Source organism: Cucumis melo, chromosome 1 (assembly GCF_025177605.1).
Source record: "Cucumis melo cultivar AY chromosome 1, USDA_Cmelo_AY_1.0, whole genome shotgun sequence".
Classification (NCBI taxonomy): Eukaryota; Viridiplantae; Streptophyta; class Magnoliopsida; order Cucurbitales; family Cucurbitaceae; genus Cucumis; species Cucumis melo.
In genome coordinates this window covers 13,154,176-13,168,378 of record NC_066857.1, presented here as the reverse complement: position 1 = coordinate 13,168,378, position 14,203 = coordinate 13,154,176, and the positions used below count along the sequence as shown (strand labels likewise).

The 14,203-nt window shown below is 36.1% G+C and overlaps 2 protein-coding genes across 2 annotated transcripts; both read left to right on the top strand.

Annotated features, from left to right (window-relative positions):
• The first annotated feature begins 290 nt into the window (after positions 1–290).
• LOC103490136 (probable galacturonosyltransferase 10) lies at positions 291–3,737 on the top strand. Its single transcript, XM_008449511.3, has 2 exons — positions 291–813; positions 1,854–3,737. The coding sequence occupies exons 1-2, from the start codon at positions 661–663 to the stop codon at positions 3,303–3,305; spliced, it is 1,605 nt and encodes a 534-aa protein (XP_008447733.1). The 5' UTR covers positions 291–660; the 3' UTR covers positions 3,306–3,737.
• Positions 3,738–4,776: 1,039 nt separating this feature from the next.
• Positions 4,777–13,736, top strand: LOC103490134 (dihydrolipoyllysine-residue succinyltransferase component of 2-oxoglutarate dehydrogenase complex 1, mitochondrial). The gene is made up of 15 exons (XM_008449509.3): positions 4,777–4,933; positions 5,244–5,321; positions 5,419–5,493; positions 5,746–5,806; positions 5,911–5,938; positions 9,595–9,665; positions 10,404–10,478; positions 10,577–10,632; positions 10,729–10,773; positions 10,858–11,112; positions 11,246–11,340; positions 11,749–11,839; positions 11,945–12,055; positions 12,548–12,742; positions 12,944–13,736. Exons 2-15 carry the CDS (start codon positions 5,271–5,273, stop codon positions 13,133–13,135), a joined length of 1,401 nt encoding a protein of 466 aa, XP_008447731.1. The 5' UTR covers positions 4,777–4,933; positions 5,244–5,270; the 3' UTR covers positions 13,136–13,736.
• The last annotated feature ends 467 nt before the right edge of the window (positions 13,737–14,203 follow it).

The window sequence follows — 14,203 nt, the reverse complement described above, 5'->3', positions numbered from 1 at the left end:
CTAATCACATATTATATCATCTAAAGTTAAAAATTAAAGACGTAAATTTTAGGGGAATTATTATTAAAATGGTAAATTTAACAAAATATTTACGAAGTATAGAAAAATTTCAAATTATATCAATGATAGACACATTGGTATATTTATATAATTATATGAATAGAAAGTAATATAAGTCTATCGGTGTTTATGATTGATATAATCCAAAATTTGGTTATATATCGAAAATATTTTAATTTATTTTATTATATTAAAAAACGTTCTAAAACTTACTAATTATTATTATTATTATTATTGGATGGGAGTGGTAGACTGGCTGGGTGGGGGTGTGGGGGATGAGACAACAGATTCACGGTCGGGGAACCCAAACCAAAGTTGGTGGCAATTAAAATTTCAACTGTGTTTGCGTCCCCCCAAAGACCACAGACCACATACCACAGCTTCGCTTCCTTCTTGGTTTCCCAGTGATCGATCGGAGCAAAGATGGAGTTTTTCTAACCAAGTATTTCTGCCACAAAGCTTGAACCCTATCACCCATCTCCCTATTTCATACATTCCCCACTTCCACTTCGGGATCTGAAACATCCTCTACCACCTTCTGATCAGATTCACTTCATTCAACAATCAAAAACTGTAATCGGAAATCCAGCCATTCACAGCATGAGGCGGAGGCCCCCGGATTTCCGAAGGCCTGCCAGGAGAAGATTATCCAACGCCTTTTGGTGGACTCTATGTTTTGTTGCCGTTTTGCTCTTCGTTTTCATTCTCACCAAAGGGCCTCAGATTGAGTCCACCAGGCCCGTCTTAGCTAGGGTAAAGATCCCTTTTCTTTTCTTTTTATCTCCTCCAACTTGGGTTGTATATCTTGAGGAAACTCTGGGATTGGGTTCAATTAGAATGTCGATTGCTGCTTCTCTTTTTTTCAGAATTGCGTATGCATTGCTATATACTGAAATACGCTCCCAAGTGCTATCAAATTCATTTCTTTCCAGCTATCTTGTGTAGGTTATGGATTTTTTTGTTGATTTATGCCGTACTACTCTGACAAATGGAAGTGCCATCTACGATCTAACTTTGCGTCGTGCTACATCTTGATGCTTTGTGTTTGTAATCTGTTTTAATTAACTTCATATTCGATCTCATGTCTCTGTTCATCTGGCTTTGAATCTATTTTGTCTCGTTGTATTTGGGACATTGAGAAAATGGCAGGTGAAATTTGGGACTTTGTGACAGGAACCAATTTAAGAAACTTAAGAATTTGATATTGCCTTAAAAGAACAGTCAAATAGGATTTCAAGTAATTTGATGAACTGAACTTATGTGCCTTGTGCCTTCCACTTAAACAAGTCGAAGCAAAACGAAAACCCTCGTAATTACTTTACTTCTTTGTACCCCAACCTCTTTACTTCCACCAATTTCCTTCTAACAAACTTGCTTGCTTTCAAAACTTACATGTTCCACACTTCCATGTGGCATCTCGTTTGTATTTGTTAACATAATTTGCTTTCTTTATTGAGAAATGACTTATTTTCCCATTAGGTATGTTAGATATTATATTGAATTTATCCCCACCTACTAGCTTAAGCGTTTAAGTTGAATCGGTGATTTAAGTTGGTATTAGAGTAGGTGGTTCAAGAAGGTCTTGTGTTCAAGCCCTTGCAACTTATTTGCTCCCTATTTAATATTGATTTCCACTTGTTAGGCCTTTTTCATATTTCAAGATCAGTAGTGAGGGAGAGTGTTAGATGTTATTGATTTAAGATATTGGTTAAGTTAGCCTCTTGAATTGTTGCTGCAATGCAACAGGCGTCAACTATTAGCTAATTTGTAATGCTTTCTTCACCATTATGCAGAGATCATATAGACATGAAGGAATTATGGAAGGCCTCAATATTACTGAAGAAATGTTGAACCCTAGCTCTATTGCTCGTCAACTCAGTGACCAAATTTCTCTAGCAAAGGCTTTCGTTGTGATTGCAAAAGAGAGCAGCAATCTTCAGTTCGCTTGGGAATTAAGTGCCCAAATCCGGAATTCACAGATACTCCTCTCAAGTGCAGCAACGAGGAGAGCACCTCTTCAGATTACAGAAGCAGAAACGGCAATACGTGACATGGCACTATTGCTCTACCAAGCCCAGCAACTTCATTACGATAGTGCAACCATGATCATGAGGCTGAAAGCTAAAATCCAGACTCTTGATGAGCAAATGAGCTCAGTCAGTGACAAAAGTTCAAAATATGGGCAAATTGCCGCTGAAGAAGTTCCAAAAAGTCTTTACTGCCTTGGCGTTCGCCTGACCACTGAATGGTTTAAAAACTTAAATCTACAGAAGAAGCTGAGTGAAGAGAAGCAAATAGATATGAAACTTAAGGATAATGATCTCTACCATTTCTGTGTATTCTCTGACAACATCCTGGCCACTTCAGTTGTTGTCAACTCGACTGCTTTGAATTCAAAAAATCCTGATAGGATTGTTTTTCATCTTGTAACGGATGAGGTCAATTATGCAGCAATGAAGGCCTGGTTTTCAATGAACAATTTTAGAAGGGTGACTGTGGATGTTCAAATGTTTGAGGATTTTAGCTGGTTGAATGCTTCCTATGTCCCAGTACTCAAGCAACTCCAAGACTCGGATACTCAGAACTATTATTTTTCAGGTAATGGTGGAGACAGTCGGACTCCCATCAAGTTTCGGAATCCCAAGTATCTTTCAATGCTCAACCATCTCAGATTCTACATTCCTGAAGTGTTTCCTGCGCTTAAGAAAGTTGTATTTCTTGATGATGATGTTGTGGTCCAGAGAGATGTTTCTGGTCTTTTCAGCATTGATTTGAATGGTAATGTAAATGGAGCTGTGGAAACGTGCATGGAAACCTTTCACAGATATCATAAGTATTTGAACTACTCCCACCCCCTTATCAGGGAACATTTTGATCCCGATGCTTGTGGATGGGCATTCGGGATGAATGTTTTTGACTTGGTTGAGTGGAGGAAGAGAAATGTCACCGGCATTTATCATTATTGGCAGGAAAAGAATGTCGACCGGACACTATGGAAACTTGGTACATTGCCACCCGGACTGCTTACATTCTATGGGTTGACAGAACCATTGGATCCTTCGTGGCATGTGTTGGGATTGGGCTACACAAATGTTGATTCTCAGTTGATTGAGAAGGGAGCTGTTCTTCACTTTAATGGTAACTCAAAGCCATGGCTTAAGATTGGGATAGAGAAGTACAAGCCCCTATGGGAGAAATATGTTGATTATACTCATCCTCTATTGCAAAGCTGCAATTTCCATTGATTATATGAACATAATTTTTGTTTTCCCCCTGTGAAGATTGTTGTTTAAGAACATCAGAAAATTTTGGGGACCATGGACGTACGTTTTTTTCACAAAATCAAGCATGTCAAGTTGCTGTAACATGAATATTTTCAAAATTCAGTTTGCTGTTGTAGCAAAGATCCTTGATAATAGATAGTTGAGCTGATGTTCTGAAGATAATTTCTGTCCTTGTAGGTTAGAGTGAAGAACAGTAGTACATTTTTCTTGTGCAATTAACAGCAATGGATTCTGTCTTTGTATCAGTAGAAGTCTCTCGCTCATTCCCAGGGATGATCATCCTCTTATTTGAATTTGGAAGTTTAGTTCTTGGGAAGTTTGCCCTCCCTGTTATTATATTATTATAACTTTTAAGAAAACCTATATAGTAAACGCAATGTGTTTCTTTCTTTCTTTCTTTCTTTTTTTTTTTTTTTTGAGTACATCGTAAACACAATGTTCTTAGACTCAGTTTGAAAATCTTAATCAACACTGAGAGAATGTCCAAAAGGAGTATTCTTATCCAAATCCAATGTAAACCTTAATTAATTGCTTTTAGAATAGCACAAAACTACAGCAAACGGCCTTTCACAAGGTAAAAACTACCCTAAAATTTGCCTATCTAGTAATCAATAGACAAGGCAGCAATTACCATACCAAAAATCATCGACTTGAATCCTGTTTTAACAATCATTAAACCAAATAATAATAATAATAATATGATAGGAAAAAATGTCTTTTTTGGTCACTAAGTTATGAATCCAAGTATTATTTGATTTTTAGGGTTCAAACTATCACTTTCATTCCTAGGTTTGAATTTAATTCTTTTAAATTAATTTTAGTTGATTAATAAATTAATCAATAAAAAATTAATACCAAATACTAAATCAATTACAAAAATTATAACGAAGGGATTAAATAAAAACAAAACTCAAAATCAAAGGATATAATATAGTATTTTGGAAAAGAAAGTATATATAATTCAAAATTAGAGGCATTTAAAAAAAAATCAAAATTTAGGGATAAAATGTAGCTCTTTGAAATCCAGGACAAGAATATTTTTATTCTTTTTCAAAAAAAAAAAAAAGGTACAATTGTGTGGAAAATTAGGGGTAGATTTTGAAGGAAAGTTGGGGAATAATTTGTTTCCATTTGAAAATTAAAATTTTCTACCAATTTATTACATATAAAATTAGGTCAAAGGTTGAATTCAAAATACAACAATTATAAGAAGGGCAAATATGTCAAACCACAAAAAGAAAAAGAAAAGGAAAAATACGAAAACGATTTACCCCAAGAAGCGAGGGGATGAGTAAAATTAAACAAAAATATCGGTCCAACCCAACCCCACCAGCACTTTCTATAACTCCTCTGACTTTTCTACTCTCTGCCAATCACCCCAGGACACCTGTCCAAGCTCATTTGAACTGGCCCACACCCAGTTAAAACCTCGAGCCTTCCAAATCATGGCGTAAAGGAAGCAAATCGAAACCTGTTACTACATTCCTTTTCCTTCCTCTTCCCTTTTCCCCCCCTTCTCCTCCTCCTCCTCTCGCTGTCTCTCTTTCAATCTCTTCCTTCCCCTAGTTCCTCCGGTCTCTGTCCTTCAGGTAACTGCCTTCAATCGATACGCTTCTTTCTTTCTTTCTTTCTTTTTTTTTTTTTGTTCTTGTTTGTTTGATTTGCGTTCTCATTTTGCTGCTGTGATTTTTGTTTAGGAATATCGATTTTCTGTGATCTTGTTTTGATTCTATGTTCTCTTTCTTCTTCTGTTTCTGTGTTTCTCTTTGGTTCATTTTGGCGTCTCCTGATATGCGCATTTCATTTATAAGAAGTTTCTTTGTGTTTTTCTCTCTCGATGTGTTCTAAATCGTCAATGATTGCACTTATGTGGATTTTGATCCGCGCTTTGATTTTCAGTTTATTGCTTGAACAAAAGTTGAGAAAATGAGTTTTGGAGTCGTAAGGCGACGGATTGCGTCTGGAGGCTCTAATCTGGTAAGGTTCAGAGGACTCTATTCGTTTGCTTTTGGCGAATATGATGTATGTATCGTTATGTGGAACTCGTCTGATTTTTGTAATGCTTTCATTTCAGTTTTCTGCGCAGTATTTACAGGGAATTCGACCTTCCATTTCTGCAGGAAGAGTTCGTTCTGTTGCTGAGAAAGAGGTAGTTGCTTTTTCTGAAGTTTTGCTCTCCTTCTGTGCTTTGTCTGGAGATGGTTTTTAACTTTGTCTCCATATGTTTGACAATGCACGATTGATCTCTTATACGCCATAAGTATTTGCTATGTATATTTCGGTCTTCATATAACTCTCTCTATCTACTGTAATGAAAATTAACTGGGATGTTATTTGGTTGTTTTGTGCAATGATTTATTCATGAAATCTTACATGCTTTTTTTTCCTCTTACACGGTTAGATTTTGCACCAGTTTAGAAGCTTCGGACATGTCAGAAATTTTTCTCACCTACTTTCACCTGGTAATTTGGATTATAACTTCTCTGTATATTGTTTTTAAGCTACTACCTCGTGGAACTAGCTCAAGTATCTGTTTTCCTTGATTGATTGATTCCGTATGCTGCAGGTGGCCTTGCAAGTTCTCAATCTCTAAGGTCAGTTGCCAATATACAAATTTCACATATATGGCTCATGTTTAATTTTGATCTTAGGCAAAATATTATTTTTCTTTTCCTCCTATTTCTTGGTGAGAGGTGTTTGCTATCATTTGTGATTGTGTATTCTACATTTGGTTGGTGTATTTACGGACCACTTTACTACTCTTTGGCATGTTGGTCCCATGTCATGATCAGAAATGACTTTCGAGTTATATTAGTAAAATTAGAAACAATTCTGTCAACGAAAACCATTAAATATGGTTTGTTTGTTTCTTTTCCACATGATTGTAAAGGATTTTAAAACTAATAGACTTGATGCAAATTCCTCTATTTTTTATCATTTAAAATAAATGAATTTGAAAGCAAAATGACTGCAACTGTGGTTGATATATATCTCATACACAAGAAAGAGAAACATTCCAGTCTAAACTAGTTAGATTTTGTAGGATGTAAATTTAAAAGAACACTAATTTATAACTTGATTCCCAGACCCAACATATCTGGCTTAAAAACACAAGTCTCTTTAAACCTCGTAAATTTTTTTATAAATGCAATATAGAGTTTTGGTGACAAAGACAGGTGAATAATAAGCATATTTTGGATATTGTTGTTCATTGCTCAATCAAGAACTTTTCTTGGAACATCCACATAACTACTCATGGGAAAGGGACCCTTGGGTTTTTTGTTCTGTTTGTTTGTTCCTTTTGGCTTGAGCTGTTTTGCTCTGTCATGTATTCTTTCATTCATTCTCAACAAAATGGAGAGAGAATTGGTGATAGAGACTCTTGTTATGATGAGTCTCTGGTAGCACAAGTCTTCCTTCATAGTATCCTTGTAATAGGAGTACAGAATCGTCAATTGAAAGGAAAGTATACCTTGGCTATCTCTACTTTCTCTAGAACCTTTCTAAGGAAGAATGGAATCCATAAAATTTGTGCTAGATCGTTAGGTTTTTGAGGTCTGTTTAAATCTCCAAGCACATTCCTACCATAAAGACTATTTATGAGGGTTTTGTCAATTTGTAGAGACTAAATTTGACTTGTAAACCAGAGGGACCAAATTCTGACTTTGTCCAAACCATGAAGACCAAAATTTCAATTTAACCAATATAATTCCATCAATTCACCTTTAGTTCTAGTTCTGATTGCTAATTTATAAGAATGGGATAAGTATTAGTTGAAGTGTGCGCAAGTTGGTGTGAACACTCATAGATAAGAAAAATGAGGATAATTAGATTCAAATTTATTGTTAGAAAACTAGTTTTGGAAGAAGATTTTGTCCTTGTGCTTCCTATTTTCTTCAAAGTCAGTGTACGAAGATTTAATAACTGTTCTTAGATTGCACAATTTAGAATTGATCATAAATCATACCCACCTATATGAATGATCTTGTCATAGAAAATTTTCTATAGCCTTCACACAATCTTTTATCTATCTAGCTTGAGCACAAGTTTTCCAAATCTAAAAGATCATGTGTTATTTGACATCTGAATATGCAGCTGGCTATTAAAGAAGTGAAAAGTTTAAGTACCTCAATTAAAATTACCTGGTTCAGGGAGTAATGGAAAGTGAATGTTCATTACTTAAGCTTGACCAAGTATGCTGACCATTAGACAGTGGCAATTCCAGAAGCCCAACATGTTCAATATTTGTCGTTCTCACAGTGATATTGAAGTTTCCACCAAGACACCAAGGATCTTCGTAGTAGCAAAACAAGGAATATAATTTGTCCCAAAGGAATTTCCCCTCCTGATAGTCATCAGGACCATCTCCCCCCACCCACTCCCTGTTGCCTCTACTTGATTTAGTATTGCTGACTTCTATTATGACAACCATGAACTATCTATTATGAGTAGTCTGACCCACAAAACTTGGAGAAAATAGTCCAAGTTTGAATGGCTGAATTGAACTAAAAGAATATGGCTCAATTCCTCTTGTGCGTTATTACTAAGAATGCACCATTATAGCCCAGCATGATGGAAGAGAGACTTCAAATCTGGTCCATTGTGCATGTGCTATCTCCCAGTGTAGAATGTTTCATGTAAAGAATTTGACATTCTTGGGAATACCTATTTAAAATGGAGTATAACGGGGGATGAAAAGGGACAAGTGATATGCAAATTTATGGAGAAAAACTTGTAAGATAGTTCTTTGAAAGGATCAAGTGATCAAAACTAAATGTCCTAACCCAGCTGAAAATGGGTGTTACTGAACAAAGAAATTAAAGCAAAAGTGTCTAAGGTCTATCTATGAGACAAAGGTCGATCAAACTAGAGTTGAATAAAGAGGAATTAGCGAGGGAAGAAATTATAGAAGACATGTGGACCATGTGGTGAAACCTCATGGAGAATAGGTGACATTTGCAAGGAGGTAGAAGATTTGGGGTCTATCGTTCACACACTACTGTCGAAAAATAATTATTGGAGCAGTCACCAACTAAGACATTGGACTCCAACAGGAATTGTTATGCCTTTTATTCCTTCGTCTTTGCTCAATGAAAGCAGTTGTTTCAATAGAAAATGGGAATTGCCATGACCATTTAGCATTAAGGCTTTCTAACAGTTTTGTATTGGGATGGTTAATCGTAATAAAACCCGTGTTTCAAAAGTCAGATGTGGTAGGGCAACAATTGATTAAGCAGGAGAAATTATTTTGTGAGGTCCGGGAGGGGCAAACCAAGTCCTAACCCAGAGAAATGATGAATTTGGACTTGGCCCTCAGAGAGTGCTGAATGGAGTCTTTTAGTAAGCGAGGAAATAAACTGGGGTTGGACAATTAGTCATCGAGTGATTTATTTCTGAAGTCACTATTCTCAGGGTTAACGGCAAATGACCGTTACCTAAAAACTCAACTCAGATAAAACTTTCCATTTTTTAGGTTTGTCATGAAGGACTTGATAGAAACTTGAAGCTTCTAAAAATTTATGACCCCCTTGCCTAGTTTGGTTCCTTCTTGTATGGGAAGCAATTAAAATCCATTGCCAAGGCTCAGGTGCTACTCTTCTGTTCTCATGGCTGGTGCCTGGTAGTCTTGATAGTCCATCCTCTATTTTGATCTTTCTTTGGGGCTATGAAGTTTACATTGATTCTGGATTTGGTTCGAGATTCTCACTACCATTGCGAATCCAATTTTCCCTCTTTAATTTTTAATTTTTTATGAGCATTGTGATGTCCAATTCAACCTGACACTTGACTTCCATCTAGAGGAAGAAACAGCCGAAAGACATTATATATCTATTATAGGTGTTGGATTAGTTTGGAATGAGCAGTTTTTTCATATTCAATTTGAGCATCAAGACATTATATTCCTTTTATTGGAGTTGGTCACTTGACTCGTAGATAAGTCTTTTGTTACATGTTATAATAATCATTCCAATGTTGGATTTCTTATTGAAACAATTTTTCACCAAATGTGGGGCACATATGTACTTTTCTTTTTCACATATGTACATTTTTCTAAGTTGGTCCCCCTTCTGTTAGGTGGTGTGTTTTGGTAGGCTGATTTTTTTTGTATGCCCTTGTATCATTTCATTCTTTCTCAATGAAAGCGGTTTGGTTAAAAAAAATGTACTCTTCTTTTTTCTTTTCTAATGTTGCCCAGTTTAGTTAATTTGCTATTGTCCCCTTTGGTTTTTAATTTGTATTTGGTGATCAGGTTAGCATTTGCAAGTATGCAGCAAAGACCTATGATACAAATGAATGGTCGGAATTTCTCTTCAGATAGTGGTGCGTGCTGTCTTTTCTTAATTATTTTTGCTTGTGTTTCAACATGAACATTTCCTGGGCATTAGTTGGAATGTATTTTTGCTTGTGTTTTAACTTGAATCAATCATCCCAATTATCATCGGAACTCGAGTTGGAGTGCTGTTAGCTCCTTTCTGTTATCATGCTTGCAACATTAGAATAGGATTCTCAAACTGACACTAATTGTCCATTGGTTCCCTTTTCTGCAATCAATGTCATCAATGAAAACTTTAGTTCCTTGTCACGTAAAAAGAGTGGAAAAATGCCATCTTTCTTCCATCAACATTCTTGTCAAAATAAAAAAAATGGAGGGGGATGATAAACAGAATTTCGTGGTAAAATCTAATAACTGTGATGCTTTAATAATAAGGATGTCTATCTCAGTTGTGAGTTTTAAATGTGTAGATCTATGTCTGCACGAAGGTAAAAATTGCTGATGCATTTTTAACATTGTATGCTGATATCACTTAGAAGAATTGGAATGATTTATTTACTCATCCATTAAGTTTTGCCCTTAGTTCACTTGCTAGAATTTCTTTGCCACGTGCTGTTGTATGAAGCTTAAAGCAATATTCATTTTCACGTTGTTAGTGGGTTTATTTATTCAATGAAGAGTATATTGCAAGCTCACTAGCTGCACAATTTTTTTTTCTTTAGTTGTATTTGTTACCCTTTTTTCTCTCTTTTGTAATTAACTTATTGTCATGTTTGGTATCAAAGGGGACCTGCTTGATGTTGTTGTCCCTCCATTGGCTGAATCTATTACTGATGGAACACTGGCAAAATTCTTGAAGAGTATGTCCTTTATTTTTTTTAACTATATTGATTGTTGCTACATGACACAAGTCTTTTTTGGTTACTTATTAAAAGTTATTCTGATACGTCGAGGTCAGATCCGGGTGATAGAGTAGAATTGGATGAAGCAATTGCTCAAATTGAAACAGATAAGGTGTTAATCAATAGATTTATAGTTGAAAATTGATTTTCTTTCCCTTTCCCTATGAAAATGATAGACGTTTCATCTGTGCTGCTAATTCTCTATCAGGTTACAATTGATGTCACTAGTCCAGGAGCTGGTATTATTCAGAAGGTGACTATTTCCGGGCCCCTGTTAGTTAATTTCTTTATCTAGACTTCTTGTAAGTTGAAGGCTAACTAATAAAAATGCTGGCAGTTTGTTGCCAAGGAAGGAGATACGGTGGAACCAGGTACCAAGGTCGCTATTATTTCAAAAACTGGTGAGGGTGTAACTCATGTTGCTCCTTCTGAGAAAACATCAGAGCAAGCTACACCTCAGGCTGCCCCAGCTGAAAAAATTGAAAAGCCTGCTGAAACTACAGTCAGCCAGAAGCCCAAGCCACCATCTCCACCACCTCCAAAACGGTCAGCTACAGAACCCCAGCTTCCACCAAAGGATAGAGAAAGACGAGTAAGAGCATAATTATTTTAAATCTGCAAGGATCTAATATGTATTCACTTTTTTTCTTTAAGTTTGTAATGACCAAGTACTTTTGTGGACTTATCCTTCATGTTTTTACTCCTTGTAATTGTTATGACTTTAGGTTCCAATGACAAGGCTCCGAAAGAGGGTTGCTACACGATTGAAAGATTCTCAGAACACATTTGCTATGTTGACTACGTTCAATGAAGTTGACATGTAGGTTTATACTATTGTATTATTTGACTTCCTGCAGGTGTTTTTTTGCATTGGTTTTCCTCTGCATATGTAGAAACTAGAAAGTAGCGTTGCAGCCTCCTATTTTTCCTCGAATATTGTTGGTTTCAACTTCAAGTCTGTCATGTCACACCTGGATACTACTTACTTTGGTTTCTATAGAAGTGAAAGACTGATTTTGTTATTTGTCAATCAATCTATTCCTCCCATTTTATATGTCAATTCACTTAGGCTGGAGTTATCTTTAGGGAATTTATGGATATGTCGGGGATTCTCAGTTGCGTATTGGTTGGCTTTATCCTCACATCTCCCTGCATTAGTTAATCTAATCCTCGCATTTTCAACTCTCTTTGTTGCTTCATTTTTTACTTATAAATTGCTTCTACACAGGACTAATTTGATGAAGCTTCGTTCTGATTACAAGGATGCTTTCGTAGAAAAGCACGGAGTCAAGTTGGGTCTTATGTCTGGATTTATCAAAGTATGTATCCATTAACTTTGTGGATACGTTTTTTTTTCTTTTCTCCTGATGCGATTGCAAGTTATGAGTGTATTGCTAATTCATTTTCTTCTGTTCATGTTGCAGGCTGCTGTCAGTGGGCTTCAGAATCAACCTATTATTAATGCTGTGATTGATGGGGATGATATCATATACAGAGACTACATAGACATCAGCATAGCCGTCGGCACTCCTAAGGTTTGCTCGAGATTTCTATAGCTTTTCAGTTTTGTGTTTTTTGTGAAAGAGACCTCTTGGTTAATTGCAAATGGAAAAGGGCAGAGTTCTCTTATTAAGTCCCTGCTTGTTTAATGCCCCGTTATTCCTCCTAGTTCTTTTAATAGATTTCTTACCATATTTTAGGATTTCTTATGCCAACACATAAAATGACCTTTCTCTTCAACCCAAGAAAGGTCTACAAATTATGAGCACACCTATTCTAAGATGTCCCATATTTTATAATGGTCAGTCACATATGAAGTTTCAAGGGCGTTTTAGGAATTCCTGGTCTCTAAGTATATGATTTCAGAATCAGATTGAGTTTAGCTGTCACAATAATAATACCAATATAAAATTAGCTCGGACCAAAATCCATGTTAAGAATCCTAAGTTTCTGCTTACGATGTAGATCATAAATCGTAAAGGGGGATACAATGTTACAATCTCATGTTTGATCATTTTTGCTTGCAGGGTCTTGTTGTGCCAGTCATTCGAAATGCTGATAAGATGAATTTTGCTGAGATAGAGAAGGAGATAAACACCCTTGCAAAGAAGGCAAATGATGGTACCATTTCAATTGACGAGATGGCTGGAGGTTCCTTCACCGTATCCAACGGTGGCGTTTATGGAAGCCTTTTAAGTACCCCAATTATTAATCCTCCTCAGGTTCGTCCTAATAAAACCTCTCCCCCACTCCCTCCCTCCACAAGAAAACACCGCCCTTTATGCGGGAGAAAAATCTCGCACATTATTACTTCCTAGAACATATATTTTAGTACATTCTGTATCTGGTATCCATGTGTTTGCTGGTTCATTCATTTTAGAAACTGGACGACCCCGTTAGCTTCTTCTTCGATTTCTTTGCAGTCGGCAATCTTGGGAATGCACTCTATCGTCTCCCGTCCAGTGGTGGTTGGAGGCAATGTTGTCCCGAGGCCAATGATGTACATTGCTCTAACATATGACCATAGACTCATTGATGGAAGAGAGGCAGTATTCTTCTTGCGCCGCATCAAAGATGTCGTGGAAGACCCAAGGAGACTTCTCCTTGACATATAAAAAGTGTGCCTCCTAAACCGTAAGCTCTTTATGAAGAAAAACTTCCAAAATCCTTGAAGAAAAAAAAGAAAAATCATTTCAGAAATAATAAAAAAAAAATACGTTTTTCTTGAGATTTCAAGTTTTGTAGGATATTATTTGCATAAGTAATTGCGGCTTGTCTCATAATTTGTTGATACTGAAATGAGAGATGTTGTGTTGGGGAAAGCATGTTTTTTCTAAAGCGGTGGGAATTGCCATTGCCATTGCCACGTCACCTTCCATACTCTATTATAATGGGGTTTTAGTTATTTTATTTTTACCCAAACTGGAAAATATTTAAAGCCTTCCAAAAGCCTTGGTTTCTTTTATGGTGCTGTTTAAAGCTTGTAGTTTCACAGGGGGTTTCCTCTCATGGTTCGGACCCAACTCAGCCTTGGCAAAGGTTGCGATTTAAAAGCCTGCTATCTCCTTTCTTTATAAGTCTTTGTATTATTGTTGAGATATGTTTATTTTTCCAATAATATTACATTTACAATGGAGGTCTGTAATTTGGCTTTTGACATACCTATATAGACTATATAGACTTATGGAGGATGCAGATGAAAACCTTTCTTCTTTCCTTTGAAGTGTCTTTTAGTTTCAAAAAACAAAAAAAAAAAACAAAAAACAAAAGAAAATCTTATGCCTTTGGGAAGAAAAGAGAAGAATAGAAAACAAAAAGACTGACTGCTTGCTGACTGATTATAGCTCTCATTATTTTGTGACAAAAATATGGATATAAAAAGATCATGAATTTTATGACATCTGATACGATAGGACATATTTTCTAGAAGCCTTGGATCCAAGTTTGAAATTTTGCAAATATGAGTTCAATGCTGACTTATTGGATCCAAGCAAGTACTGTATTCATTATTCAACTATGAGATCATGAGGTATAATAAAAATTTCCTCAAATGATGTTTGTTTTGGTTTTGAAGCTCCTCACGGTTGGATTGTGAATCTCAACATTACATCAGTTATTGTAAAAGTGTAATTTTGAATCCTTCCGATCTGTAATTCTTTCTCCCATATTTCTTGGTTTCAATA